Raw genomic sequence first — 27,936 nt, 5'->3', positions numbered from 1 at the left:
AGCAACAAGAATCAGCTGTGCAGAAATGGCAATTGAAACTAAAGGCTAAATTTTTAAATTCTTTTTCATTTAATGCTTTATGTCCCCTTACCTTCGGCTCTGCACATGTGTGGGCAAATAGGACAGTCTGCTGCTCATAAATCCTCAGTGCAAGAGCAGTAATTGCAATTTTTAGGGCCAATTTGGGGACTGAATAAGTGGTTGCCTGTGAAATGCAAAAGACTGCAACACCTAGTAGACTGGAATGGATTTGAAGATCTGATTTTGGGTTCATGTGATGGCATCTGATCAAGAAGGATTTACTCAGGACAGACAAGAGTAGTCTGTAATGTCCTAATTCCTTCCAGGCCACTGACAAATCCATGGCATCAGCCTCCTCTGCTTCTCCTTCCTCTCTCCAAGTGAGGACCAGCCTTTGATATCCTCAGTTCCCATTTCAAGACTGAGACTTCTTCCCTTCTGGTTACCAGTGGCACCCAGGATTCCCAGGAAATCAGAATATGCAATTTACTGAACAGACAGAAAACACTAACAAAGAAAGAGAAAGGGGAAATAATCACTCATTGACCAGTGATAACATTACTGGGAGAAGCTGAAACACAGCAGAACTACTATTTGATTCTCTGTCCTTATTGACAGGGAGCAATGAGAGAACAAACCTTTCTCTTCTGGGGAGCCCCAGGTCCCAACTTTGTCCATTTTCAAGGTCTGCACTACAGGCTGTAACAACACAAGGAGAGGCTAAATTAAAGAGAGCTTAAATTAAGCATGGTGCCACATCTGGCCACTGCAGAACTACAGCCAGCACTCAGAGCACACATTCAACTCTGTTAAAGCACACATGCTCCTTTTTTTCCTACTCAAGTGCATCCAGCAGCACTCAGCAATTAGCAGGGATGTTTTGTGTGCTGGCACTCACATGCACACAGCAGAGGAGAGCTCCAGGCAGTGACAGAGTGAGATGGCCAGCTACAGAATGGTTCTTCTAAAGGCTTTACTGATGGCAAGCTCATCCTCTATGATATAGAATAAAAGCTCATCTCACTGGGTTTTGTCTCACAAAGCAAGAAATCCCATGGCACGAGGCAGGAGGCCCAGCTTCGTGCTGGCTGAAATTAAAGCCTGTTAAATATGAACACATTTTTTGCTTGGTTGGTGGAGCTTAAAACAAATCTGACAGCGATTCTAACTCAGCTTCACCTTACCCCCAGGATGTCCCCAGTGCTACCAGGATGGGTGGCAGGGAACTCGGGCTCTGCTCGGAGCAGGGGCTGAACCCACCGGTGCCTGCACCGCCCGTGTTGAAGATAAGCGCCGTGTCCTCAAAGCCAGAGTGTTTACACTGCTCCCTGATGTACTGCTGGAGCAGCTTGATTACACAAATAACAAATGGGCTGCTAAAAACGTGGTTTTAAAAGCTTTTGAAGCACAAGGCCAAGGGGTGATGTGCACACCAAAATTAGCGTGGCAATGATGTGTAGCTGGACATCTGAATTTGTGGATTGCACCTTTGCAGACTCAGACATGCTTAATTCTGCTTTCTTTGCCACACTCCAAAGTTTTATTAGCTGTCTTTTAGGTAACTAAGTTGGAGGCTGAATACCTTTCCTTTCCACTCCCTAAATGCTTGAGTTTTTTCCTTTTAAACCACTAAGGAAGTTCTCCACTGCTTTGACTTCACACAGATTTAGTAACTAAGGGGTGCAGTTATTATAATTAAATATGAGAAGCACACTAAGGGACAGATATATTTGAGGGGATGAGTGCTAAAACCGGTCTGCAAAATAAGGCAGTGACAAGAAAATTAAAATATCAGTGAAAGCTCCAAGCACTTGTAGCTGCAAAAACATTTCCTTTTTCCACATCGTTAGCACTGAATGTTTCCTGTTACAAGCAAGAGCTTGGGAAGCCAGGCTTGCTCAACTCACCCTGGTTGCTGAAACAATCCAATAAAAAACAGGTCTATGTCCTATTTTCCCAGCAACTCGCTGGAGCTTGATCCCTCAAACACGAGCTCCACCTGGTGGACTTTCCCAAAAAGTCAGAGCATCCATCCAGCCCTCCCCGGGGCCAAATACACATACCCCAGCATGGGAATTTCAGCCATAACCTGCTTCAGGGGATTGATTTTGGTCCTCAGGGTCGAAGCTAGAGGTACAAACAGTTCCAAGGACCGACCATCCAGCATCAGCCCTTTGTCATAGAGCTTTGGAAATTAAAGCTGCTTCAGTCTCCTGATGAAAGCACCCAACACAATCTGAGACATCTCTGGGGTCCTGCTTGGCCACCACTCCCTGTACTGAAGGGCAAAACCTCCCATTGCAAAAACCATGTCTGCAGATGCTTTGGTTACCCAGTGGCATCTCAGGTGGCACTGGGTGACTGTCCTTAGACAGAAAAGTGAGCCAGGTATGACACATGGTGAGCAGGGACAGCAGCCCCAATCCTCAGCACCCACTCCAGCAATTGCACAGAGCTCCATCGATGGGAGACAGCACAGCTCAGGAAGGACAAGTTCCCAAGTTTGCACTCCAGGATGTTATCAGAGTTTTAAATCCTCTCTTATAAAACTTGGTGTCCTGTGAAAGACATTTTGCTGTGTCTAAGTAGGACATCTCTTCCACAGATCTATAATTGCTTCCCGTCTCAAGCAAAGAGATGATAAAGCCCAATGCAGCAGATTACAAATTAATTGTAATAAACTGCATTGGCCAAGAAAGCAAAATTTAAAAACACACAAGATTGAAATGATAAAGAACACAATTATGCAAAGCTTCAAGCTCAACATCTTATGTAACTGCAGGAATTTTCCTCTGCCTCAAGAACAGGGCGTGTGGGAACGCACGTAACCGCTCTGCCTTCGGAAGCGCCCGCTCCTGGTCCAGCTTCCCCAAACGGGGCAGGGGAGCAGGATTCACATGGATACCACCTCACATGTGCATGTGGAGGCAACAAACCCCACTGGTGTGTCTGTTTTTTCATAGCATTCATATGTTGTGAGAGGCAAAAGGCACAACAGAGACTCTTCTATTGATTTGCCATTCCCCAGTAGCCAAGCACATCCGAGCTATTCAAAGGAAGTTGTTCTCCACTCTGGAAAAGCTGCTTGTTAGAAGGTGGGCAATTAGCAGAAAAAAAAAATGCCAGAAGAAGCTGAGTGTCTGTGTGGTCCCCAGGAAAGCCCATGGGAGAGCTTGCCTCAAGACATCAAGAAATCTGTACAGAAGAGCTGACTACCAAAGGGCCAAGGAGGAATTGATGGGATACATTTAATTAATCTTTCCTGTCATTTTTACAACTCCAGCTGGAGGAACACAGGGAATCAACTCAATCAGAGAGTGTGGAAAGAGCACCCCTGAACTAAGGCTGGAAATGCTTTTGTGGTATTACTATTCCAAGTAGAATTGTTTGCTTAAAGCTAATTATTTTTCTCAGGACTAGCTTTAAGGTTTTTCGTACAAGCTGATGAAATACTTTTCCCCAGTTTCTTCTCCCACTTCTCCACACATTTATTGTCTGTAAACATCCCAACAATCTGTTATATCTACCCCAAGGACAAGCCCCAGATAATAGGGCCATCCCCTACCTGGTAATATTCCCAATATTGCTGAGAAAATGGGCCTTCCAGAGTTCCTTTCTAAGATTTGCCAGGGTTGGCTCAGCAAGGAAAACAAGGAAAGGAAATAGCATTTTAAAATCAGACAAAAACCAAATAGGAAACACAGCTTAGAAGCTACTAATTTTCCCCATCACAATCTTTAAAAGCAAGGTAAAATGCAGCACATTTGTTTTCAAATGGCATTTTACTCCTGTTAAAGAAAGATGAAACACTAAAGAAATAGATGGCTTCAGCAAAAGGTGCTTCCTTAAAATGCCCCACTTTTCCAGACAAGATAAATTGGTTCCTCTGTTTAGCCATCAAGATGATGACCATGTCCACAAAAATCCCATTGCCAAATCAAGGGAAGGCCAGCATCCAAGCACTTCAGCCTGGCATCAGCAATGACATTCCAATGTATTGATGGGATCAGCTGCCAGCTCATTTATCATGCACTAATTCATTATGTTCTCCTGCTTTATTGACAACTTTGCAGATTTCCTCTGGGTTGGCCTGGATCTGGGTTACAAATGTCCCACAATTTACATGCTCATTCCCTCCAGGGCCAATGAAGATCCTTCCCAGTGCAAAGTCACACCTGCAGCTGTTTGAAGACATTAGGATCTCCAAGGCAGAGGTGAGTCTGTACAGAGTAGTGAGTATATTTTGACACCCTTTTTCAGACAAAGTTCCCACTGATAAAAATGGTCAGGTTGGATTCCATCTTCTGAACGTGCCCTGATTTTTACTCATATACACACAAACATGCCCATAGTATCACTGACACTTTGTCAGTGTGTAACACACATGCCACATTTATGTGTTATGGACTGGCTCTCCCCCTCAGAAAATCCTGCACCCTACAGAGGCAGGGATGGAGATCAAACAGGCCTGGTTCACTGAAGCTGGGTCTCCTGGGGACAGGTCCCACCTGGATGAGGTCCTGTTTGCATTCTCTGATGTCCACCAAGCCCAGAGAACACACTGACATTTCCTTGAGCTAAAAGGTTCTCCTACCTTCACCTCTGAAGAGCCAACACCCTTGAAACCTGCTGGCTTTGTATCAAATTTGACATTTCCTAGGTCTCTTTCTACAAAAGACAAGTGTTTAAATTGCCAGGAATGTTTTTTCAGGCTAATCTAAAATCATGCCATTTTGGACAAAACCCTTACTCTCAGCTGAGCCCAGCTCTGCTGGGGAGACACTGACCTTCTCCATACTGGTGAAACCTCACACACTGCTGGGTGGAGGAGGATGAGGAGAGGAAAAGTGTCCATGCCCATTCTCATCCCAGAGATGCACCAGGAGCCTTTCCACATCCTGCAGGCAGGGAGGAGACAGTGGTTTAGCTCCAGAGAAACTTCATCACCAAGGGAAAAACAGAAGCAGAGCAACTCAGTTTTGTGAGTGGGAGAAACTGCTTTGGAGCCCAATTAAACTCTTCCAGTAAACTGGGAGTAGTCTTATAAAAGAGTAAATAAAACCCAATGGAAACAAGTTCTCCCTCAGCAGAGGATAAACATAAAGCCTGCACTGAGAAAGCAAGCAGGGTGGCAGAGAGTGAGCTCTGCCAGCCCTGAGTGCAGCACATCCAAAAACTACCACAGGCAAAGCTGCTCAGCCTGGGGAGACTTCAAAAATCAGACCCTGGTGAAGTTTGAACTCCAGGCTGAAGAGAAATAATTTTCTCTCACTACAGCACTCCCCCCTGGGGACATTGAATCTTGTTATGTGGCCAGGTTAAAAGTTTTAGCAACCTTGCTAAACTTCCAGGAGATTTCTCTCCTAGAGGGAAGAGCACGTGTATGGATATATTTAGCTCTTACACTCCAACCTTCATAAGTGAACACTTGTTTTCTATGTATATAATACTAATAAAAACAAGCAAGTACACACAGGAGCACAGACTGTGCACAAACATCATCACCTGAACACACAGGCCCTGGACCACCTGGAAGAGGCTGATTTTTCCACACACATTTTTCCTACAGAGCAAGGAAAACCTGAGCAGTTTAGCAAAGCCAGACCCAGTCTGGGCTCTGCAGAGCCCTCCCTCTGGGGACTTCAGAGGCACAATGTCTGCACAATTTCAGGGGCTAATATGTCAAATCTTAAAGTAGCCTGAAGAATTTAATGGGGATTTAGATGCCTGCAACTGAAATGAAGTGTTTGTGAGAGCAGTTGCCTGAGATGAATGGCATGTGCCCAGGGGTCATGAGGCATCCTGGCAGTGCCACACCCTCCCAGCACACACAGATCGAGGTGCAGTGCCTGCATCCTTTTCTTCTCAGAAGGAGCAAGGCTGACAGCTGTCATAAGCTGAAGCTGTTCCAAACCAAAATGAAGCACTGCTTATAAACAGTAGTGGTGTTTACATACAGAAACTAAACAAATTTGGGCAGAATAGGCTGAATGAACACGAGCAAACAAGGAACTCATAAAGAATATTCCTTCCTTATTAATATCCTCCCCCTCCCTGGTACTACTCAGGCTTTTTGTTTGCATTTCCCACATCTCTTATCTGTGCTTTCAGGTACAGAAAGCCACACAGCATGCCACAGCTTGAATGTTTGCATTCATCAAAGTAAAAATGCCTATTAATAAGAATTCAATTATTTGGAAAAAAGTTCCTGCCAGTATAGCACCACCTTTCTAAGTTCTTTTCCAATGGGAATTTTACTTTCTACAAACCCTGTTTGATTAAAAAAAAAAAAAAAAAAAAAAAGACAACAAATTACAAATAGATGGCCTGCTGTGACTCTAAAGTGAAGGGCTGCAAAGAAATGAGCATGGAAAGCAGAACCTGTCACAAGCATCTGTGGAACAGCAGGAAGTTATGGCCAGCTTGTGACAGTAGCACTAAGACTCCACATGGGAATACTATTAAATTAACAGCACATTGAGATTAATTGCCTTTTTTTTTTTTTTTTTCCTGGGGATTTATTTATTTTTTTTTTAGTTGCCCAATAGGTATCTTGTAATGCAGTGGGTTTGATTTTGAGGGGAGGTTTTCTGGTTTTGCAGCTCTGAGCTGTGTTTCCAAGTCCTGTGTTATTAATTTATCACCCAAGAATAGAAAAGCAGCTCCAGTGCTCTGACCCAACCACACCCAAATCCTCAGGGAAGTCAGATGTCTCTTCAGAAGTCATGGGCAGTGAGATAACAACATCACACACAGGCTTTGAATTTTAATTATCACTATTAAGGATTAGGAACAATCCCTGTGAGCAACAATTTTTCTGGCATTACTAAGCCAGACTCAAGCCTGCTTTTAGTTAAATGTAATGCTATATTCATGCCTCAAACCTGATTTTAGCAAGTTCCCTTCCCTTTTGGAGCAAGAATATCACTGGAGGCTCCAAGTCCTCTCTTTGGCATCCCCACCCCTCAATTCTTGACCACAGGGGAATTTTAACAGGGAATAAACTAATCCTCTCTTGCTACTGCCAGCATGAGAGAGTATTATTATTTCAGTTCAGAAGAGATCAGCTTTTCTCCTGTTCAGCTTTTCTTTCCTAAAAGAAAGCTGGAAATACGGGGAGACTGACTGCCCCTCCAAAGCTGCTTTAGTGTCTGAACAGGTCACTTACACAGAAAGAATCTTCTTTGAAATATCCTGGTGTCAATGAACATGTTTTCCTGGTAGCATTGCTAATCCCCTCCATTCCATAATTAGGATTGTTTCTCCTGACATTATTTCTACAGATTCCATGCTGGGGTATGACTATAAAGGACAGGTTGCAAATCTGGCATTAAAGAGAAAGAGAGAAAAGGAATAGGAATTGCAAAAAATCAGCTCTCTTTTCATCCTTCAGAAAAGTGCAGTTTTAGCATAGGAAAATAATCTGGCTGATGCTTTGTGCCTAACCTTAAGTGAGAGTTTTAAGTGACTGCTACATGTAATCAAAGAGAGAGGTGGTGTGGTGAACAACTTGCAAAGAAGTTCTGCATGTGCCAGCCCTGCAGGGTGATGCCATTGTCTTAAATGGATTAATGTGGGATTAACATGACCAACAGCTGACACACAGGATGCCTGAACACAGGAAGGCACAACACGAAAACTTCCTCCAAGAAAATTAAAACATCTCCCTCTCTTCTCCCAGCTAAACCAAGCAACTCAATGAAAGGAACCACCCAGATGACAAAAAGGCCAACAAAGGAGTTTTACCATTCACCAGAGCTGTCACCTCTCTCTCAGTCAGCTTGTGTGCTACAAACATTAGCAGCACACATCCTGCTTTCACTCCACGAGACTTCCCTTCTCCAAATCCTTTCCCTCGGCCATGGGAAGAGCCTCAAACCCCTCCTTGGTCTGATATCTCCCATTAGACCAAAGTTTCAATCTACACTCTTGCTGTTGTGAGGTCCTAACCCCTGCACTGATGACCAGACTGTGAGGAACTCACCAGGTCCCTTCCCTGGCTGCCCCAGCCCTGCTCCACTGCCCATGGCCAGCCCATGGCCAGCCTGGGCCTTTGGCTCTCTCAAAAGCTTCCTTGGACAGGAAGCACCTGGGTGCTGCCCTTTTATAGGGCAGGTGGAAGCAGGGCTGTTGCTGCTCTAAGTGAAAACACAGCATTAACCAGCCTCCTGGCTCCTGGGGGGAAAGTGTTTTAGTAATCAGAAAAATGCTTTCCACCCCATGGTGTCTTGCAGACCTTTCAACTTGCATCTGCACAAATCAGAGAAATTCTTCTGTCATTCTCACAACAGTTAAAACACAGAAACCATTTTTAGACTTCAGGATTATTGTTTTTTTTTTTAAATAAAACAGACAAGTTTAGAATTAAACTTGATTAGAATTACCCTCTCAACTCGCACAGGGTGTTATGGGCAAGGTGGGATTTCCAGGGTACATTCCCTGTTCATTGTCATGAGAAGCTGAGACTGCTTGACCAAAAGGCATGGTCACAGACCACCTGCTTTTCCTCATTCTATTCTAGACTACTGAAAGAGAGGGAGAGGGATGAAGATCAGAAATGTTGGGCACTCCATAATCCTGAAACTGCTGTTGAGCAGTGGCTGGTAGGAAGCTGGGAGGATGATGTGAAGATAATGAAGTGCAGGTCTGTGGGTGTGAGGAGCCAAAGGGTACAGAGCATTATTTCACCCACAGCATTCACCATGCATTTCTAGTTCTACTATTATTACAATCCATTTCATCTGAGAAGAAAATATTTTCACGGATGGTGTGTTCTTACTATAATTCATGAGACTATGTATAAAAACAAAACATTTTTCTCCACAGAAGGAGAAAAAAGAAAAAAGAAAGGGACAAAAATTCCCCAAAGACCCCAAGTTTTTAAGGGAGAACTGGGAGTGTTGATATCCAATTTTGGCACAGCTCGAGGAAGGAAAAAAACCCCTGTTAAAAACACTATGGTTGATTTTAACTAAAATAACTCACCCCCTCAGAGTTGTCTGGGTCACTGCAGAAAGCATTTCCTTTGGGGGTGTTTGAGCCTGACAATGCTAATTCAGACAGATGACAGCACCTGCATTGGGGAAACATACATCATTCCAAGAAAATCGAGTGGAAAAGCAACTTCCAGGCACTTCATGTGCGTTTTGAAAGATACAAACTCTCTATCATACAACACCAGGAATACCCCGCGCTTGGTGGGATTTGTGTGAGCCAAAGTTTCCAGTGTTGTGCCCAAGCCTGCCAAACACAAAAAGCCCGTGAGTGTAGAGCTCGCCCCGCAAGCAGCGTTTTCTCCCGGTGGAGCGCACAGAGCGCGTCTGTTCGGGGATTCCCGCGGCTCCGAGCGCGGGGTGCGCTGCCCGCAGCGCCGGCACCCGCTGGGAGCTCCCATTCAGCGAGGTTACATCCTAATTGGATTTTCCGAAGGCAGCTCATTAGCATTTTCCACGATCTCACCCTTATTAGCCAAATCGCTCATCGGGAGGAGCGCGGCTGCATTGTGCGCTGGTTGCATTATCGGCTGCTGCAGTGTCTGCAAGCCAGCCCCAAATCCATGCAGAGATAAAAACTCCCCTCTCTCCCTCCAGCAGAGGCTCGGGAGTCTATTGTGGAGCTAAGGTTGCAGTCAAACTCCAATTTTCAATAGTTCACCAAAAAGCAACTTCTCTCCAGAGGCTGCCTGGCTCAGTGCTTTGCTCCTGCCCTTCCCGAGTCCATGCTGTATGTCAGGAATGTCTCTTCTTTCATCCCTGTTGGCAGAAGCAGCATCGCTCTACAATGCAAAAGCAGAAGAATCCTTTCCCATGGACTGTCCCCCTTTCATTCAGAATCAAATGCTGGACATGTTTAATCCTGTAAGGTTATTATTTCTATGCACAAGCCTTGGTATATTGAAAGGAACGGAAATACCTGTTCTATAAGCAGAAATGACACATGCAGGCAGTCCTGTAGCTGATGACTCTCCTTCGCACAGCTCAAAAAACTTTGTATCAGAACTTAAATCCACATGAAATACTCCTGAGGTACCAGAAAAGCAGGCAGGACATCTCACATTCTGCAAAAATCTGTTTCTTCTTTCAGGTGGGGTCCCAGCAGGTTTGGATACCTGTTTCTCAACAGCAGCCTTCTTAAAAACCTGAAGGGAAGAGACAATCTTGCACATAGATTACCAAGTAATGCTTGCTGGACACTTCTCCACCAAAATTTTCTGAAAACAATTAATTTTCTAAATTTAATTTCACTTATAAAGCCAGGTTTTATTCTTGGTTAGAGGTTACATGATGATGTTTAGATTCATCACAAGAATAATTTGAAAATATAAAGCCATATTCACTGAGAAGTTAAACCCATTCCATATTTCCACTAAAATTCTTGCAATACAAATAAGCACACACACACAAAATACCAAACCAAACCAAACCAAAACAAAAAAAACCCAACTCCATGATTATGCTTTACATGTAATTCTAGAGCCAAAACAAAAGGAGATTTGACCTGAACTCAAAAAGGGCATCTTTTACCTGGCCTGGCATTGGTGGTACCCTGATTACAATTACACAAAGGGGTTTCAACAGTGAAGCAGTTTCCTTTCTACCAACCAAGGGAAGACAGAATTCAAAGCGATATATGAACAAATCATTCCCTGGAATCAAATAAAACCCCTCATAATTCCCAAACAACAACAACATCATCACACCACTATTTGGCTTGTAAGCTCTTGAATCAAACCAGATGTGACAGTCTGAATCCCCAGCAAGAAGTGCATCTCTTCTCATCAGGCTTTTAAAGAGATTCTCACAAGGCAGCACAAACAGCATCTTCAGAACAAAGGGCAGTAAGGCTTTCCAGCAGAGTCTAACTGGATCCTGAGGATCACTAGCCTGTGTGAGCTGCTTTTCTATTGTCCTTGCAGGGATTTTACCAGACATAAATCACATGCACTGAAGAGATAAGGGGCAAAAAAATCCAGAAGAAAACAGAATAATGAAATTGCAAGGGTTCCTTGCAGCCTTTGGTTTACACTCCTCCAGGCCGGAGGCTGTCAGCAATGGGCTCCCTTCTCCAGGGAGGAATCTGCAAAACAAAATCAATGGGAGTTATTGTGACATTGAGAAATACAACTCACTTAGGAGTAATTCTCCTCTATTTTGTAACACTTTCACACACACACACACACCCCAAAGCCAACACTGTGCTTCATTACAAGACTGTAATCAAACCAATGCAAGTGGCAGTGGGGGTGAAGAAGCAAAAGAGAGGAGGGATATCACAGAGTGCTCCAGGAGTCTCTGTCTCAGCTTTGCTCTAATCCTGATGGTTGATACAAAGGGTATTGAAACAGTAGGGTCTAATGGCTTTAAACCTCCCTGCAAAACCTTTTCAGACTTCTAAAAAGATCAGCTGGCATTCAGCGAAGCTAAATTGCACTAGGTACACCCAAAAGAGCAGCTAAATCTGACAGAGGGAATAATTAGGTGGTAGTGGCTAAACAGGTGTCTCTGGTCCAAAAATGCATCTGATAATAAGTCACTCAAGCTAGGAAAATAAAACAAAATTGAAGAAAGGAAATACACTGTTGGAACACATGGTTCCTGAAGCTTCAAGAGGTTTTAGAAATTCTCTAACACATCTCTAGTGTCACAAGCACAAGTGCACTCAGTATTTCACTTAAAGAGAAACATTAGGAGTGATGAGTCCTGATCTGTTGGCTCATTGAAATAAAATGATCAAATCTTGCAGCTGTTTAAATCACATATCCTGTTCCTCTTCCCATGAGACTTTTCTGCCTGGTACTCTGAAGAACTACAACACATTCTGTGATCTTCAGCTCAAGCTGACTTTTAAAAACACTTTAACTACACATGTTCTGGAGTTAGGAATCAGAAATGTGCTAATGGCCTTTTTGCAGTAGCAGAAATTGAGTTGTATCAGTAAAAATGCTGAAAATAATCACATTTCCATTCCCAATGGGGATGGCAAGCTGCTAATTAAATCTGTCTTGACTACTTGGAAGCACTGATAATTTCTCATTTAATGTATGCACTGAGGACAGGCTAATACCAAAAATATTAAGGGTCTGGGAATTTTTCCAGGAAAATTAAGATGTCAATTACTTTTTTTTTCTGTCTGGTTTTTAGTGAACACCTCTACAAATCTATTTTTTCATATTTTCCCCTCTCTCCCTACAGATGTCATTATTTTCAGTGGCAAACCCCACACTTCTCCCTCCTCTCCTTCCAATTAGCTGTAATTATAACAACATTAGCAGCAAATTAGGTGCCTCGAGGGCAAAAATCTGGGAAGCAGCAGAGTGTGTGTGGAAAGGAAGAGGAGATGAGATTATAATGGAAGTAAATGGGCACATCCACGTGCTCATCTGGGCACCCTTAGGGCTCTGCAGGTTGAGCTCTGTTGTGCCAAGATGAGGAGCTGACCAGCTGCTCCCACGAGCTTCCAGAGCTGCCCCTGGAGAGGGAAGCAAAAGGCTCCATTTGGGCTTCTCCCTGTGCCTGGCATCACTGGGTCCAACACAAACCACCCAGCTCAGGCTGGAGAAACCCATATCTGTATCTGATCTTCTGATGGGGTAACTGGGACCCTTAAATGCATCTACTGGCAATCTTTCTGCCAAGGGAAGAAATGCAGTGGGATTAATTGTGGAAGTGAAAAAGCCAAAATGTGCCAGCAGTTGCAGCATGCAAAAGGGTTCTTGCTCTGAGTAAGCTTTTGAGCAATAAACCTTTTTTCCAGAGAATTTTGCATTAAAAATCCAGGGAAAATCTCCAAGATCAAGCTCTTTTTTACAACTGTCTTTTCAATTTTGCACAGTTGGATAAGGAAGTCAACAATGCTTGCCAAATAAAGTGACATTAAATACATTTGCTGGAAGTCTTTCTGCCTTGGTCCTTAAAAACTTTAAAAAAAACCCCAAAAAATAAAAAAACCCAAACACAAATCAACCTCAAAAACCAGAGTCATATAACCAAGAACAAAAAGGTCATCAGGAATGTGACAGAGCATAGAGAGACTTAGGAGCTAAAGTCCCTCCTAAGGCAGCACTGCTGGTCCAACCAGGCAAGGCTGGGAGAATTTAAGCACAATTAAGAACTAAGACTTTCTGCACAGCAAGGTACCTGGGGAGGCATCAGTCCAGAGATGGGAAAGAAGAGTTATACATTGCTAGTGCAGTAAGGAAACATCTCATCATCATCCTTAATCTCTGTCTTGTATCACCCACATTTCCACTTTGCTTCTCCTTCTTTATTGTGGCCTTAAAGGAAACACCTTTGCTTTTTTGGAAGACTAGCTGAACTCTGTTATGAGTTATCTGAACATTTTTTTGAGGGTTGGGGTTTTTATTTCCTCTCATTTTGTCCACCCTATTCCTCTCACCCTCTCCTGTTTTCTGATGAATTTATACCCAGTTTATTAGGAAGGGCTCAAATCCAAAAGTGCCAGAACCAAACCATCACACAACCTTGAGAGCTCAGTGCTGGACACAACATTGTATAAGTGATCCTCTGCCAACTACCAAAACACATCTCTGGGGAAAATAACAGTCTGGAGAGCAAGCTTCAGAAAATAACATCAAATAGTGTTGATTAAATTTCTGCAGCAAAGTTTGTTTTTTAATTTAAAAATTCTTCAGAGATAATCCTATATTTATAGAAAAAACATCTTATATTTATGTCAAAAAAAAAAAAAATTCTTAAACAAAACAGGGCTTAACAAAGGCAGCAGTCCTTTGAGACAAGCCTCCTCTTACCACAGGAGCAGGTAAGGAAAGTGGTGCCAGTCAGAAGAAAAGTACAGATATGGTTACAGGAGAAGCAGAAAACGTGAGATTACAGCTGGTTACAGAAGGACCTGCAAAATCCAAGTCAAATGCCAAAGGACCTCACAAGAGAGGGAGGAAAATGCAATGAAGGTGCATCTATTCAAAACAACAGAACAAAAATATTGCTTAGTGACATACACCTTTAAAGTCCAAATCACATTATGGGACTCTGACAGATTTCAGATATCTCCAAACCAGGATTTTTAATGGAATATTATCAAAAATATTGATTTCCCAATTCATTTCGCTTGTGTTCAGCTCTGAAGCTACAATGTGTGACCTGTGTTGCATAATTATTACTTAAGAAAAAAAATGCCCATTGTCAAAAGAAAATTTGTTAAGGGAAATTTAAAGGTTTTCCCTAGAAACTTCAACCTACTGAAATATCATTCCTAAAGGAAACTGTTTCATGCCTAGAAGTTGCTGCACTGCTGATTTTTTTCCTATAATAAAGACCTAGCTCAGCAGAGAGAAGATTTATTGGTCCATTTATAATCTACTGAGAAAATGAAGGATGAGAACTGAGAATCAGGAATGCTGCTGCACATACTGGCTCATTTAGACCAACCAGGGTAATTAGCACTTGTACAAAATGGTGCAAAGAAATGGGAACATCAAGAACTCTTGCTCATCACATATTCTTGGAGCTTCTATCTTGGAAACCTTTCTCAAAATACTTACAGGCAGATTTAACATAGACAATTATACATAAAGCCAGGCTAGTGATTCAATATTTTTGAAGTTTGACCTCTGTGTGATCAATGGATAAATGACCAAAATCATCTGTTTTAGCTGCCAGGATAAAAAGAATAAGAGCCCAGAAGGTGATAAAGCAGACATCCTACACAGCACTATGACAGGACTATTAAGAAATTATCTTTTAAGTGACTGGAGCAAAAAGGGAAGGGAAATGTGTCCAAGTATCCTAATCCCTGTCCTGTTGAGAAGGAGGTGTTTGGATATTTGGGCAAGGAAAAACAGAGCACAGATTTTCATGAAGTTTTTTTCAGGGAGTGGGAAGTCAAGTCACATAGTCAAGCAGGACAGAAGAAGAATAATAATAAGAATTCTCTTTCTTAGATCCCCCAAGTGCAGTGCCCTGGACCCCAGCTGCACTTGGTGGCCGGGCTGGTTTCATCCCCTGTTGCAAACATCCTCCCTGTATCCTCTGGTGCAGTAAATCACTTGGAGTTGGAGTGGGAGGAATGGCAAAATTCATCTCCTGGTCTGTTGTGCAGGCACAGCACTACTTTCCCTGGGACCACATCAGAACCCTCCAAAGAGCTGCTGTGCAATTATGGGATGCCCATCAGCCATTTTGGTGAGCTACATTCCCACCCCACCATCTCTTCTGGATGACAGCAAATAATGAAACATCTTCTTCTTCCAGATGTAACAAAACAGCTTCTGGACTCAGCAATTTCAAATCCAGATACTAATATTAATTTCTCCACCCTGTTTCCAAAAAATTGTTTGTACTGATACTTTGCCAGGTATTTAACTCTGTTCACTTGCATGGTTCTATCTTCAGACCTGGCACCCTGAACCTCCAGAATAGATCAGGAACAGCAATGGGCATTTTGCCTTTAAAGTGAAACAACACCCTAAATCTGCATTTTGTTACCAAGGACTCCTAAACCTGTCCCATGTTGGCCCCCAGTTTTGGCACATCATTAAATTCAGTCTTTGCTGGAGAAACAGAAGCTCTAAGGAGAATTCTGAGGGTATCTTTACTTTAGGACTGTTACTAGGTGTTTAATGAGGCAAATGTGTGATCCTATAATGTGTAATAGAGACATTTTATGAATTGCAACAAAGCTGTAACATAGATTGCATCAGAAACCTCACCTGCATTGCACACACACCAATCTTGACTCCCCCAGGCAAAGCTGTCACATAAGCACTCAACAGATAGACAGGAAAGTTTACTCTACATCCCTCAAAGGCCTCCATTTGAAAAAAAAGTACATTTAATGCATGCTCTGTACAGCTGTTGTCTTACCATTTGCCTTGTGCTGCACATCTGGCGGAAGCTGGTCAGGAACATACCACTGATAGTCTGGCTGCACAGAACAATAAAACATTATTGCAGCAATATGGACTTCACAGGCACTTCAAACAAAGGAACAGTGACATGATAAAAACATAATTGTGCTGTGAAGCTTCTCATTAACCTCAAAAAAGCAGTTTATGAAAAAAATCTTATATTTAGGTTTGTTTCCACCGATCCCAGTCTGCCAGTTGCTTCCTTTCCTATGGCTTTAGAAAAATTGGTGTCAACCTTTCTAGATCCTACAAATCACAACGAAACATTAAGAGAACCAAACCAGATTTTAAAAGAGCTAAGGAATAAAGTGCAGCAGAAGATACCAGCAGACATCTCCCTCTACCAAAGAACCCCCAGAGAAACCTGGCCCACCTGACAGGTGAAGCTGCTCCAGTTTGAATGCATCTGTAACAGCTGTAAAATACTCCAGGAATTAACCACAGAATAAAGTTCTCTCCCCTCCTCCCTTTCCTCACAGGTTAGCACTGCTGTTACTACAACATTAGTTATTATCAAATGACTTCCTGAAAACACCGTGGGATAGGGAAAATTCCCATCTTTCTCCTAAGAGGAAGTACTGGGAAGGTTATGTCCATGCAGACATAGTTTTGTCCAGGGAAATCTTGGAAGAAATAGTGCATTATAGTTTATACCACCCACTGTGGTAAATGAGTAGCAAATTACCACTAGAAAAAACAACTTTGGGACCAGCCATTTCAGCTGAAGCTGTGTTAGGCTCTGTCTGGAATAAGTAGTCCATGCAAGTTTGTCAAATTCTAGGTAATTGCTGCTTCAAATTAGTTACACTGGAAAAATGATTCTTGTTTTGCAGAAATTACTCTGACAAAAATCATTGAGTAGTCCCAAGAGGAATCTTGCAGATTTCAACTTGCAGGGAAAAAACTTCATACACTCCTACAGAAGTTTTGCCTGGATTAAGATGGCAGGATGAAGCTGTAGACAGAGAAAATGGATTTAACTTCTATGTTTTGCTGTCTTTTATGCTTATACAGCAGTAATCACTCCCATACACTGCCAGGAAAAAAAAAAGAGCATTGTATTTTAACTTAAATTGTACCAGTCACAAGAATTATTAACTAATTCTGTGCTTATGGGCAAAAAAAGTAGACTTTGATACAAAGATTTAAGCACAGGTAGTTTTTTACCAATGGCTCAAATTACACTCATTTGCATTGCTTCTTTTGAGTTTCTGTGAATTTCATGTTCTCTGATCAATTCTTCTCTTTTTATATACCTGTCCCTCATAACCTTGAATGAATTTCAGGAACAAAATATTTATTTCACATCAGACTAACTAAAATGTTTCTACTAGAGCATAAAAAGGAAAGAAAAAGTGCAAGAACAGAAAAAGAACGAAAAAGCAAAATCACAGTCTAAACATGCAGGATTACGTATCAGGACACCCATTAAATTCTAACACCTTTCTTCATTGCTAACAAATTGCTCAGGGAGGTACCCAAAGCTCAGAGCAACAACTCACACAGGCAAAGAATTGGGAAAAAAAGGGTCAGAATGAAACTGGGAGTTACAAAGCAACCAGTCAGACTGACACCGGCGCTCCGGCAGGAATGACAAAGTTGTAAACCCGGTGATCCCTCACAGAATTAGAAACCCAGATGATGAAAGTTCAGGGAGAAGAGCCAAAATAATCTGGGCCAGTGTCCAAATTGCAGGGAAAAACATTCTGCAATACTTCCAACTTTGATAAATAGGCAGATAAGCACACTCCTGAAGCACAGAAATTACTGTCTGACCACAGCTTTTCCATTGGATTTCTACAGCCTGAAAGCCTTACATGCATTTTGCAAAAATTCAGCTATAATTTCTCAAATAATGAGCATCTTTCCATATGCGACAGTTTTATAGCCAGAAACAGATATTGTGTATTTAAAATGACATTCACCATGTTTAAATGCATTCTCACTAGATTGGAACAAGCCAGCCCACTTAGATAACCCAAAGCACTTCAAAAATACTCTTTGAAGCAATATTTTCCTTGGAATAAATAACTCCCACTCACAGAACCTGCTCAGTGCAAAGCTATTCTTCATGCTGGGGGAGACAGGACCTTGTTATGTTCCAGGAAAAAGGGCACATTTCCCATTGTGTTAACCACACTCAGCTAGAACTTCCACTTCTGCTGATTTGGTTTTTATTATCTTCTGTTGAAGACTCAGAGCAGACCCCTACTTCTGAAGTGGGGTAATTATACAGCTAGAAAGGGCTCTGAATGTGTGTCATGGAAATAAATTAATCTAAGAAATCAGCAAGATTCCAATCAAACCACCTCTTTTTTTTTTTTTTTTTAATTAGCAAATGTAAAAGAATCCTGTTTTTCTTCCTAGTGCTGTTAGAGATAAGAGTATCTGCCAAAGTAAATTCCATCTTGATCTGGACTCAACAAGAGGCTAGGAAAGCACAGATGCAGTTGCTGCCAGGGATGGCAAGGTGATGGCACATGTGGTCCCCAGGCTGTGGCAGAATCACAGTGTCCTTGTCACACAGGAGGGCTGGGAGCCTTACCGAGCACTGCTGCTGCTGTGCCCTGTGGGGCACCGAGTGCACCCGAGGATCTGGGCAGTGAAGAACCATCCCACAGCCCCCATAACTGACACATGGAGAGAGGAAGAGTGGAGCTGGGAAACTGGGCCTCTCAGGCTGACCTGGCTGGTCTTTTGTCTGTCAAGAAAATAACAACAAGAAGAGATGCATCAGCAGTGGAAAACCAACAGAGCATTCCGGTACAAGTGGGGTGCAATGCTGCTTGTTTAGACCCTTCATACAACTTCTCATTGAAAAAATTACTTAAGACAGCTGACTTGTGCCACACCAGGGTCTTGATGCCTTTTATGTGAGGAAAACATTGGTTTCAAGACAAGACAAGCACATTTCTCTGCTTCTTTTATATTCCAAAACTATTCTGTATTTTCATTACACACAGTAGCTTCCAATAGTTTGAAGCAGAACTACATGGACAATCACTTGCATGACAAGATTAAATAAATAATTTTGGTATAAGACCAAAGTCGTTTGCCTCAGATTTGGGTCTGCCTTTTCTTAGGCCCCCTGCATTCCAGTAGAGTCAACAGGAATTAGCCTAAGGACAGACCAAGGAGGGGTAAAAGACAATTAATATTCTGCGACTCTGTGAGTCACAACTAAATAATTTGACTTAAGAAAACAAACTAATAAATATTTTATATGCTTGCTCTCATCTTTAAAATCCTCCACAAGCCCTGTTTAATCAAATCCCGAGGCAGGAAGAAACAAACAGGAAGATCTCCAGAGTGAACTGCTGGTGCACTGCAGGGACAGTCAAGCACAACATTGCTGAAACCAGCCAGAGCAAGGGGCACTGGGCAGCACCCAGCCTCTGACACTTCAGCAAGACCCTGCCACCTCTGATGCAGGGCTTGGTTGAGAATAAGATAATCCTGAAGTTTCTGTGTCACAACAATGTTGGGGAGGACAATAAATCACCACAGAGCATTTTGGTAATCAGCCATTCTTTTAAAGCATTGCACAATTTCATCAAGACAGGAAACCTCGGAATTTCGTCATTCTAAAATGGGGATTGAGAAAGCTCAGAGTTTTGCATGTCATGATTTTACTATGGCTTCCTACTGACACTACTTTGAAGAGATAAAAAGGATGTTGCAAGGAAAAATTATTGCAGAGGCTGCTTAGCTAATTTGTATGGAGACCATTTTTTTCCTCACTGATATTAACATCACTTTGTAATTCAATTGCAGAGGTCAGGATTAACTACAGAAGCTCTTTATTTCAAAAGTTGGTTTGATCTTACAACTCTTATATCAAGTGCCAGTGAAACAATCAAAGTCCTCTGGATTTGTTTTTGGCTGTGTCCACCCTCCCCCTCCTCCATTTTCAGATATGTTTGAAAAGTTCTTGCAATAAATACTCCCTTCATCTACTTATTTTGGAACTCTTCTCTAATCGTTTCTCATCTTCTTACTGCATTACTTCAGAATGATTTCATCCCAGGTGGTGACCTCATATAAAACCCAATGTCAATTAATGGAAGCCAGAAAGCCTTGAGTTGTGTGGAAAGTGAGAAAAAAAAAAATAAAACACACATGTGCTGGCAATGGGAGCTTTCTTTTGACTCATACCTGAGAGTGGAGTTTACTCAGTTGAGATTGCAATCTCTCATTAATTTTCTGCAATGCTTCTTTCTCCTCATTAAGCCTCTCTCGGTCAGATCTCTCCTTTCTGAAGTCTTCCTCGTATATTTGGACCTGCAATCACCATGAACAGCATGTGAACTTCAGCAGAGCCACTTTGTGGTTTGGTTGCTTTCTAAGCACTCCCCAAGCAGAAGGGTGAATTCCAAGGGGATCCCTGCTTGGTAAGATCCTCCAAACAAAAGTTTCCCTGGTTTATTTTCTTGTTACCAATACAAAGTGACAAATAATGGCAATTCTCCAGTGGCACACAACAACTGAAACAGTCCCCAGTGCCAGTTTTTGTACAACCTTGCAATTCAAAAAGCTGACTGGCAAATATCAGTTTTAAATATTTAAATGAGATAGCAAATACTAGTATTGATTTTTTAAGGGATTAGCAGTAGCAGAACAAAAATTTTACCAACATTTTTCCAGTTTTCTCTTCAGTTATGGGCACTTTCAACTCCCTTCTATACCTCAGGTGCAAGGACTTCCAGAAGAATATCCCCATCCCAGTGTAGAGGCAGAGGGGAGTGTAAGGTACACAATTCCAAATGGAATGTACACAATTCCCAGTGGAAATACAGGTGTTTGACCCTGTTCCTAGAAAATAAGCTGCCTTGCAAATGCTAAAGGATGGAGTGGCTTAGTTCTTTTTTATGTAGTCAGGAATCAGAGAGCTTCATTCCATTAAAAACATCTGACCACCTCAGGCATGTGCAGTAAGCACACAGATATGGAAACAAAACACAAATCCATAAATTATTTGGAATTAAGATGACTGCCTTAATTCTTCAGTTAATGGGCAGGCATCCACCTGGTGAGAAACTGGAGGTTGGTGGTACTTCTACTGACACATAACAGCAAAGGCATGTTTGGGTGGGAACCACCACCAGAACTTTCAGAAGCCCTTTCATGTCCTCTTGTTTGCTCAAAAAAGCCTGCTGACAGCCTCTTCCCAAAAAACTCACTTGCTGTGGCTCATGCCCTGCCCAGTGGACAGATCCAGTTTTCTTTTTGCTTTGACTTCACTGAAGGACTAGAAAAATGTTAATATCTCAGGGGAAGGAAAAGGTTAATACAGGGCTCTATGAATTCTTTTCCTGACCCTCTGAAACAGAGACAAAGCTGTCAGAAATCCCTGCATCCCTTGTCCATCTACACACTTTGTCCTCAGTATTTCCTCATTTCTTCTCTCCCAATTCCCTCTCTGCTGTCCCACCTCCCTCCCACTCCCCAGCTGCACAATTTGCTGGAGATGCAAGGGAACCTCTTTGGCAGAGTTTTGCCCTTTATTCTGTTGCCCTGAGAAAGAGGAGGCATCTCCTAAGGAATAAAAGCCTTCATCTCTGTTGCTGTGACCAGGGATGGGCTGATGACAGCCAAGTTCCCATGGGACTCTGTCACATCCCTCTTTGTCCCAAGAGTCCCTCTTCCATCCAGTTAGAGCCTTCTGCTCCATTTTGTACAGAAGGAAGTCTGGACTCACTGTACTGATTTATACAACTAGAAAAACACATTCATAAAATGGATAACCCATGAGAATTTTGGAAAAAAAAGGTTTACTCTATTTTATTGTGTAGAATGAAATAACTCATTACTGTACAATCAAGTGCAGGATTTTGTTCTCCAGCATGTGGCAAGCATTATATTAGAGAGCAAAATCTGGTTCTGCTGTCAAACGTGACAGAAACAAGTATTTTATTCCCATTGAATAAAATTCCCATTCTGATCACATCCATTTGTGTGTCAATAACATTAACCCTGGACACTATCCAGGACAACAGACCCAAAGTGTTAAAATTACCTGAAAACTGTATTGTTTTTAAACAGATTCTTTCATATGGAAAGAAAGACAGTGCTCTAAGCATTTGAGTTGCTTAGAACAAAGATGAAGAAATAAATAAATACAAATCTATAGCCCTTGGGATGCAGGCTATGGATGCAAATGGTTTGTCTCACACTTAGAAAAATTGCAGTGCTGGTGCTCTAGCTTTCCAAGACTAGGATCCTTTGATAATTCACTATACTGGTAATTTCTAAGATAAAAGGAGCAGAAAACAAACCAGTAATTGATGAAATTTGGCATTCTCTCTGGATAACATTCAATCCCTAGTAGAGAGCTGGCAGGACACCTCCAGAAGTCAGGAGACCCATTCTGCTCCTCTGAGTCGTCCACAAGTCCTCACTCCAGTCCTCTACCAGGACTCAGTTTCACTTTGTGGACACTGCTGTGATGACAACATCTGGGGAAACATCATTCCAAAGGGCTGTGGCTAAACTGGCTCTTCCTTTACAAAGCTCTACACAGCAAGTTCACCAAGCACAGCCCCTGGCAGAGAAGGCAAAATTATGCTGTGTGAAATCCATCCAGGCTCATTTAAGCAGTTCTTACCTGCTGTTTGAGAACTTCAAGTTGGGTTCTCATCTCCTCAATGCTATTCCTGTCACCCTTCCCTGGAGGAGTCCCAGCAACAGGTGGGTGCTGCTTTTTCAATGCATCCAGAAGGGCCTGCAATGTCAAACAGCAAAATTACTAAATAGAGATTTGCTACATGAAAAATAAAAAATATCCTTTAAAATTATTGGAAAGAGGTTTCTCCTTCACTTGTAGTTGCTTCAGTTATATACACTGGATATAAACCCACTTTACTACAGTAAAGTCTGACTGAAATGTTTTTTGCACTCAAAGTAGAGATTCCTTCCCATGGAACCAAGTAAATCCTCCTGTTTGAGAGGAAGTCATGTAGTCTCAATAGTTTGTCACTAGAGGGAGTTACAAATACACACAAAACTGGTACCACTCTTGACTCTGTTTTACACTGATATTATGCCACAGTTCTTTGCAGACTTTATGTATTTGTAATAATACCACACAGCTCTCCCTTGGACTGGAATCTTTAAATCACTCCTACATCTCTCTGTCTATACTACACATTATAATTACATATTATTTTCATTACTCAAACACAAATATATTTCAAATTCTCTCACATAAGATATGAAACCCTAACTCCACCCCTTTTAGAAACTGCATTAATGCTGATGATCCTCAGCTCTCCCTTGCTGCCCACACTCCATGTGGGAAGGATGGAAGGTGTTTGGAGGGGGAAGAGGCAAAGGGGGGAAGAAGTGGCCAAGCAGGATAACCAGTATCCAAAGTAATCCAAGGACTGGTATTAATTACCCAAGGCCCAATGAAAATTGAGCAATTTCCATGGAAGGCTCAGAAAAGGAAAGATTTCTATCTGATGAGGTGCAGAAGTGAAACTGGTACAATAATGGCAAAGCTAGTGTTCCATGCCAATACATAAAGAAGGTTGAACCTAGAACTGGGAGGGTGAAAATACACACACACTGATTACTGACTAACCCTTCTTCTCCCCCTTTAAACCCCCCTTTAATATCTTTCTGAGAAGGTTCTACAACTCAGAATTAGGGAGGGGGAAAAAAAAAGAAAAACCCAGAAAATTCAATCTTCTAAAGGTTAATGGTAAAGAGATTTAGGAACAATACTGTAAGACCCTGCTTTATCCATTCACATAAAAAGAAGAAAAAGTTGATTAATTTCAGAGAATTTATAACTCCAAGTGGCTGAACCTGGAATAGTAGGGGACTAAAGTTAAAAGAGCACAGAGGGTCCCTTCCTGCCTCGTGTATTCATGACATGAGATTTGAAGGATTCAAATGCACAGAAAAATCAGTAAATTACTGTTTGGAAAGTGTATATGAAATTGATGTTTCATTTAAAAGAATGGTCATATACCCATCTGTCTTATTACAGCCACTTCATAAGACAGCAAAACAAAACATTTAAATAAGTTGGTTAACAAACAAGGCCTTGAATTAAAGTTTGACTGGAGCTTTGACCAAGTCTTGTCAATGTATTTTAAAGAGTTAGAGATCATGGGTTCTGTCAGATTTTTTTCTTATGGCAACATTATGTTTTTTGGCTTGACTTCTGTACATCATGGCCCTCTAGCTTATTAAAGCATTTATTAAAGTTACACAGCAATGGTTACTGCAGTGCATTTCCTCAGGAAGTGTTTGTGGTTCACCATGAAATACAAAATTGCTAGAAAACACCCACTGCTTTATGCGATCTTTAGATGAAACTAAATTACTATACTTTACTTTTTATTTATTACTTTCCCTCTGTTAAAAAAAATCCCATGTAGCTATTTAACAACAATTTCCTCAGTGAGACATATATACACATAATATTAGAGGTATGAATGTGTGTGTGTATGGATATAAAAAATAGGACAGGACCCTGTCTTCTGAAGAGAAGCCATCATTCTCAAACACAGAATACATGTAAAATGAGTTTTTAAGCTGTGTGACCTTTCCTTTCAACCACAGTCTGACACTAGGTGCATACACAAGTATCTTTGTGCCATTTCCCTTTTGCTCTGAGGAGGGAGGATGTGAAAGGGCTTAGACATGACATATAGAGAGGTTTTATAGGAGAAGCCAAATACTCTCTGAATTTTTCTCCTTGCAATGCATGCCCTGTACCTGCCAAGAGCAGCATGCACAGATCTGAGCTGAAGTGAGTTCTTGCTTGTTTCCCCAGCTCCCAAATGGTGATCATGTGTTTGCCACCAGGTTGCTCATCCAGGATGGAAAAGATGGTATCTGGTAGGTCACTGACAACAGAGAGCCCAGAATTAGAGGCATCAGTAGCTCACCCCTGTTCCTACCTTGTTGAGACGACTTATTTCACTCTCATAGTGTTCTTTCTTTCTGGTCATTGAGGCATTCTTCTGCTTCAGGAGCCTGTTCTCTTCCTTCATTTCATGGAGAGCTTCACTAAGGACTTCTGTATCTTTCTGGGATGCAAAAATACAGAGAGATGCTGCAGAAATGCAGATGGAAACATTTTTCGAGAACGATTTTCAGAATAATCTTCTGTCTGACAGATGTGCTACATTTTTGTTGTCCCAAAGACAGTTAGGAAGGGAGGCAGCAGGAAGGCAGATCATTAGTACACCCAGATATGATAAAGTCTGTAGAAATTGTTTTGACCACTCACCATATGATGAGACAGACAACATACCAGACTAAATCCCTGCTCTCTGCAGTTGCACGAAGGCATGGGAATGCTGGCAGGCCAAGCAGATCAAAATCACATCCACAGTTACCCCAGACCTGCATTTCTGTTATGTACTCAGAGAATAAGACCAGGGCCAAATGCTTGTGGAGTCCCAGCCATCCCAATTGCCATATGACATTGAAGACAAAAACAGTAAAAAAAAGTATTTCAAATAGTTTCTGCAGCTGCTTTATGTGAATAAAAAAGTGAGATCCAACAATCACAGGCACAGCACACCACAGGAATGGGTTTTTTTTCTGGGTAAAAGGCTCATCTCTGTGCAGCCAGCCACAGTTAGGGCTCATCAGAAGTTCATCACTATGTGCTGCTAACTGAACCAGTAAAAACACCCCTGAGTAACTGCTGCTTACACACAAGGAAGCCTGACTCTGCTGTGTTCTAAGTTAGCTGGGACAATTTCATTTTCTCCAAAAAACTAGGAAAGATTAGCAGGCTATATACAATAATTATAAGAACTCATCCAGCAGCTAGCTCAAGGTGACAAGCACTTACTGGCTACGTGTGTAACTATAAAGAAATTAAAGATTTAAGACCAAAGTTCCATCCTGGTTAACCTGTTCCCATAAAAAGGTTTAGACTATACTGTCATTTAATTCATTACTCAAGTATGCAGTAAAGAATTCTGAGATAGTGTACTACCTATCCTTATTTTTATGGTAGGTATTTTCCCAGGTGTTATACATTAAAAGGCAGGCAGTAACATGAACAGAAATATAGACTGTGTCACAGTGAATCGATACTCAGGGCAAATACAGGCAGTGATTCAGCAAACACATAACACAGTTTGTGTTAAAACATGTAAATTGCACTACAGATTTGGAATGAAGCATGTGCTTAGCTAAGATTAATTGATAAGCAAGTAAGAAGAATATTCTGCTTATGCAGATGTAAGCTAAGGAAGTTGCATTTCTTTTCCTGCAGCAGCTAACTCACATCTTATCTGAGCCTGGAAGTGATACAATCGTGATGCAATTGCCACTTGTTTCAGGTTACCACGTGAATAGAGAAGCCCAGCTTCAGCCATCATCACCATCCAGAAACTCTCACTAGAGGTCATGAAGTACATGATATCATGAAGCAGAAGGAACAGGAAGCATTTTAGAAACCCGTGGGGTTTCTAAAATGGAGCACAAAGTTTTGTGCAGGTGCCCATCAATCAGGCTGGTGGTTTTACTGAGGTGGGAATCCAGCTCAGGGGTCTAAATTTGGATGCAAAAGCCCATCACAAGAGCCAGTGACAAGGGAGTCCTAACAGAGCAGGCCTACCACTCTGAGGTGAACACCACTCTGGAAGAGCTGATCAACCCAGACACTTTCAGCCCTGATAACTGCACTGAGAGTGTCACTAATATTTGCAGGGAGCTGAGATAGCCAGCACATCTATGAGAGCCTGCATTGTCAATGCCAAAACCCAGGGGACTGGAGCTGCATTCACTTCTCAAGTATTTCTTGCCAAGCACTTGATGCAACATCTGCACTGGTGTTACTCTTCCATTAGAAATAACTGGAGCATTTTCCTTCACAAAGAAATTCACCCTGAACTGAACTGTGAGGAGGGAAATCTGTGCAGTTTAGATACTAACCTGCTCTTTACTCCCCCACACACACTAATGCTGTGCTGTCTGCCAGTCATATTGGAATGACTCTTCCTCTGTACACAGTTCTGTGATGAGGCAGCTCAGCAGCCCCTGCCTTGGGTAGGATATTGAGGAGCCACAGTCTCACCTCTGGGCTGTGCACAACCCACGCTCTGCCTCACACAAGGGGAGAAAGATGAAAGGCAAGAGAGAGCTCACCACAGAGCACAAAAGGGGTGCCACAGGGCACCCTCCTACCTTTTCCTGCAACAGGCTCTCTCTGCCCTGTGCTCTCCACCTCTGCTCCTCTGGAGGCTGCCAGTGTCTCTCCTGCTGCAGCTCGCTCACTCTCCTCTCTGACACATCCAGCTTTGCCTTCATCTCTGCCAGCTGAAAAGAAAGTGACAGACCATGCTGGGCTCACTGGGGATTCTGAAAGGCACAGCACCTTCAGGGTGTTGAGCCAGAGGCATAAAACAGTTTCAGATTAAATGAGGAAGAGCCATTTGGATTCCTCTTCTCTTTGTGGGAAAAAGAAAACAAATGATTAAGATCTCAGTAAAGCTTTCTGGAAAATATTAGAGATAAAATTTTCCTGATAAGCACAGTAAGTCATTCTATAAACTTCCTTTTCATAGCAGGAAACAGTAGATGAGAAGTGTCAGTCAATGAACCAATCTGGGTTCTGGAATACCAGACAAAACTGTAAGCACTGAACTTCACTAGGCAACTGACAATAATGTCTGCAGCAATGATGCCACACAAACATAAGCAAGGAATAAAAGTTATGTCAATTGGATCTTGGAGGAAAAAAAATGGGAATCAAAATATTTATTTACAATTTATTTTGAAAGTCTATGCTTAGAGAGGGCAACTTTCATGGAGAATTTATCAGGGAGCTCCCAGGCTTCACAATAGATGGGATAAGAACCAGCACATGTGTGATGATGTGGATCAGGGGCTGTGCACACCAGGCTGATTTTCTGCTAGTTGTGCTCCCAGTTAGGTGCCATTCTTACCAGAGTGTGGAGGGCATGAAAATCTCTGCTGTCATGTCCACACTGGTTCCTGCTATTTTAGGGACACCCTGCTTCTCTGTTAGTTTTTCCTACTGAAGATTGACACAC

At 42.1% G+C, this 27,936-nt stretch overlaps 1 protein-coding gene across 1 annotated transcript in view; it reads right to left on the bottom strand.

The window, feature by feature from the left end:
* Window positions 1–304: 304 nt before the first annotated feature.
* Window positions 305–27,936, bottom strand: part of TNIP3 (TNFAIP3 interacting protein 3) — a 57,685-nt gene continuing 30,053 nt past the window's right edge. The window contains exons 7-17 of the mRNA XM_079307274.1: window positions 27,068–27,199; window positions 24,820–24,948; window positions 22,512–22,628; window positions 20,063–20,188; window positions 18,453–18,608; window positions 15,864–15,924; window positions 9,934–11,097; window positions 9,007–9,094; window positions 4,809–4,919; window positions 660–720; window positions 305–528 (exon numbers count right to left, since the gene is read on the bottom strand). Of these exons, the coding sequence (XP_079163400.1) occupies window positions 11,066–11,097; window positions 15,864–15,924; window positions 18,453–18,608; window positions 20,063–20,188; window positions 22,512–22,628; window positions 24,820–24,948; window positions 27,068–27,199 (753 nt within the window). The 3' untranslated portion in view covers window positions 305–528; window positions 660–720; window positions 4,809–4,919; window positions 9,007–9,094; window positions 9,934–11,065. The remainder of the gene's footprint in view (window positions 529–659; window positions 721–4,808; window positions 4,920–9,006; window positions 9,095–9,933; window positions 11,098–15,863; window positions 15,925–18,452; window positions 18,609–20,062; window positions 20,189–22,511; window positions 22,629–24,819; window positions 24,949–27,067; window positions 27,200–27,936) is intronic.

Source organism: Erithacus rubecula (genome assembly GCF_903797595.1).
Source record: "Erithacus rubecula genome assembly, chromosome: 5".
NCBI lineage: Eukaryota > Metazoa > Chordata > Aves > Passeriformes > Muscicapidae > Erithacus > Erithacus rubecula.
Note: the sequence above shows the minus strand (reverse complement) of the source record. Positions and strands in the feature narration are given on the sequence as shown.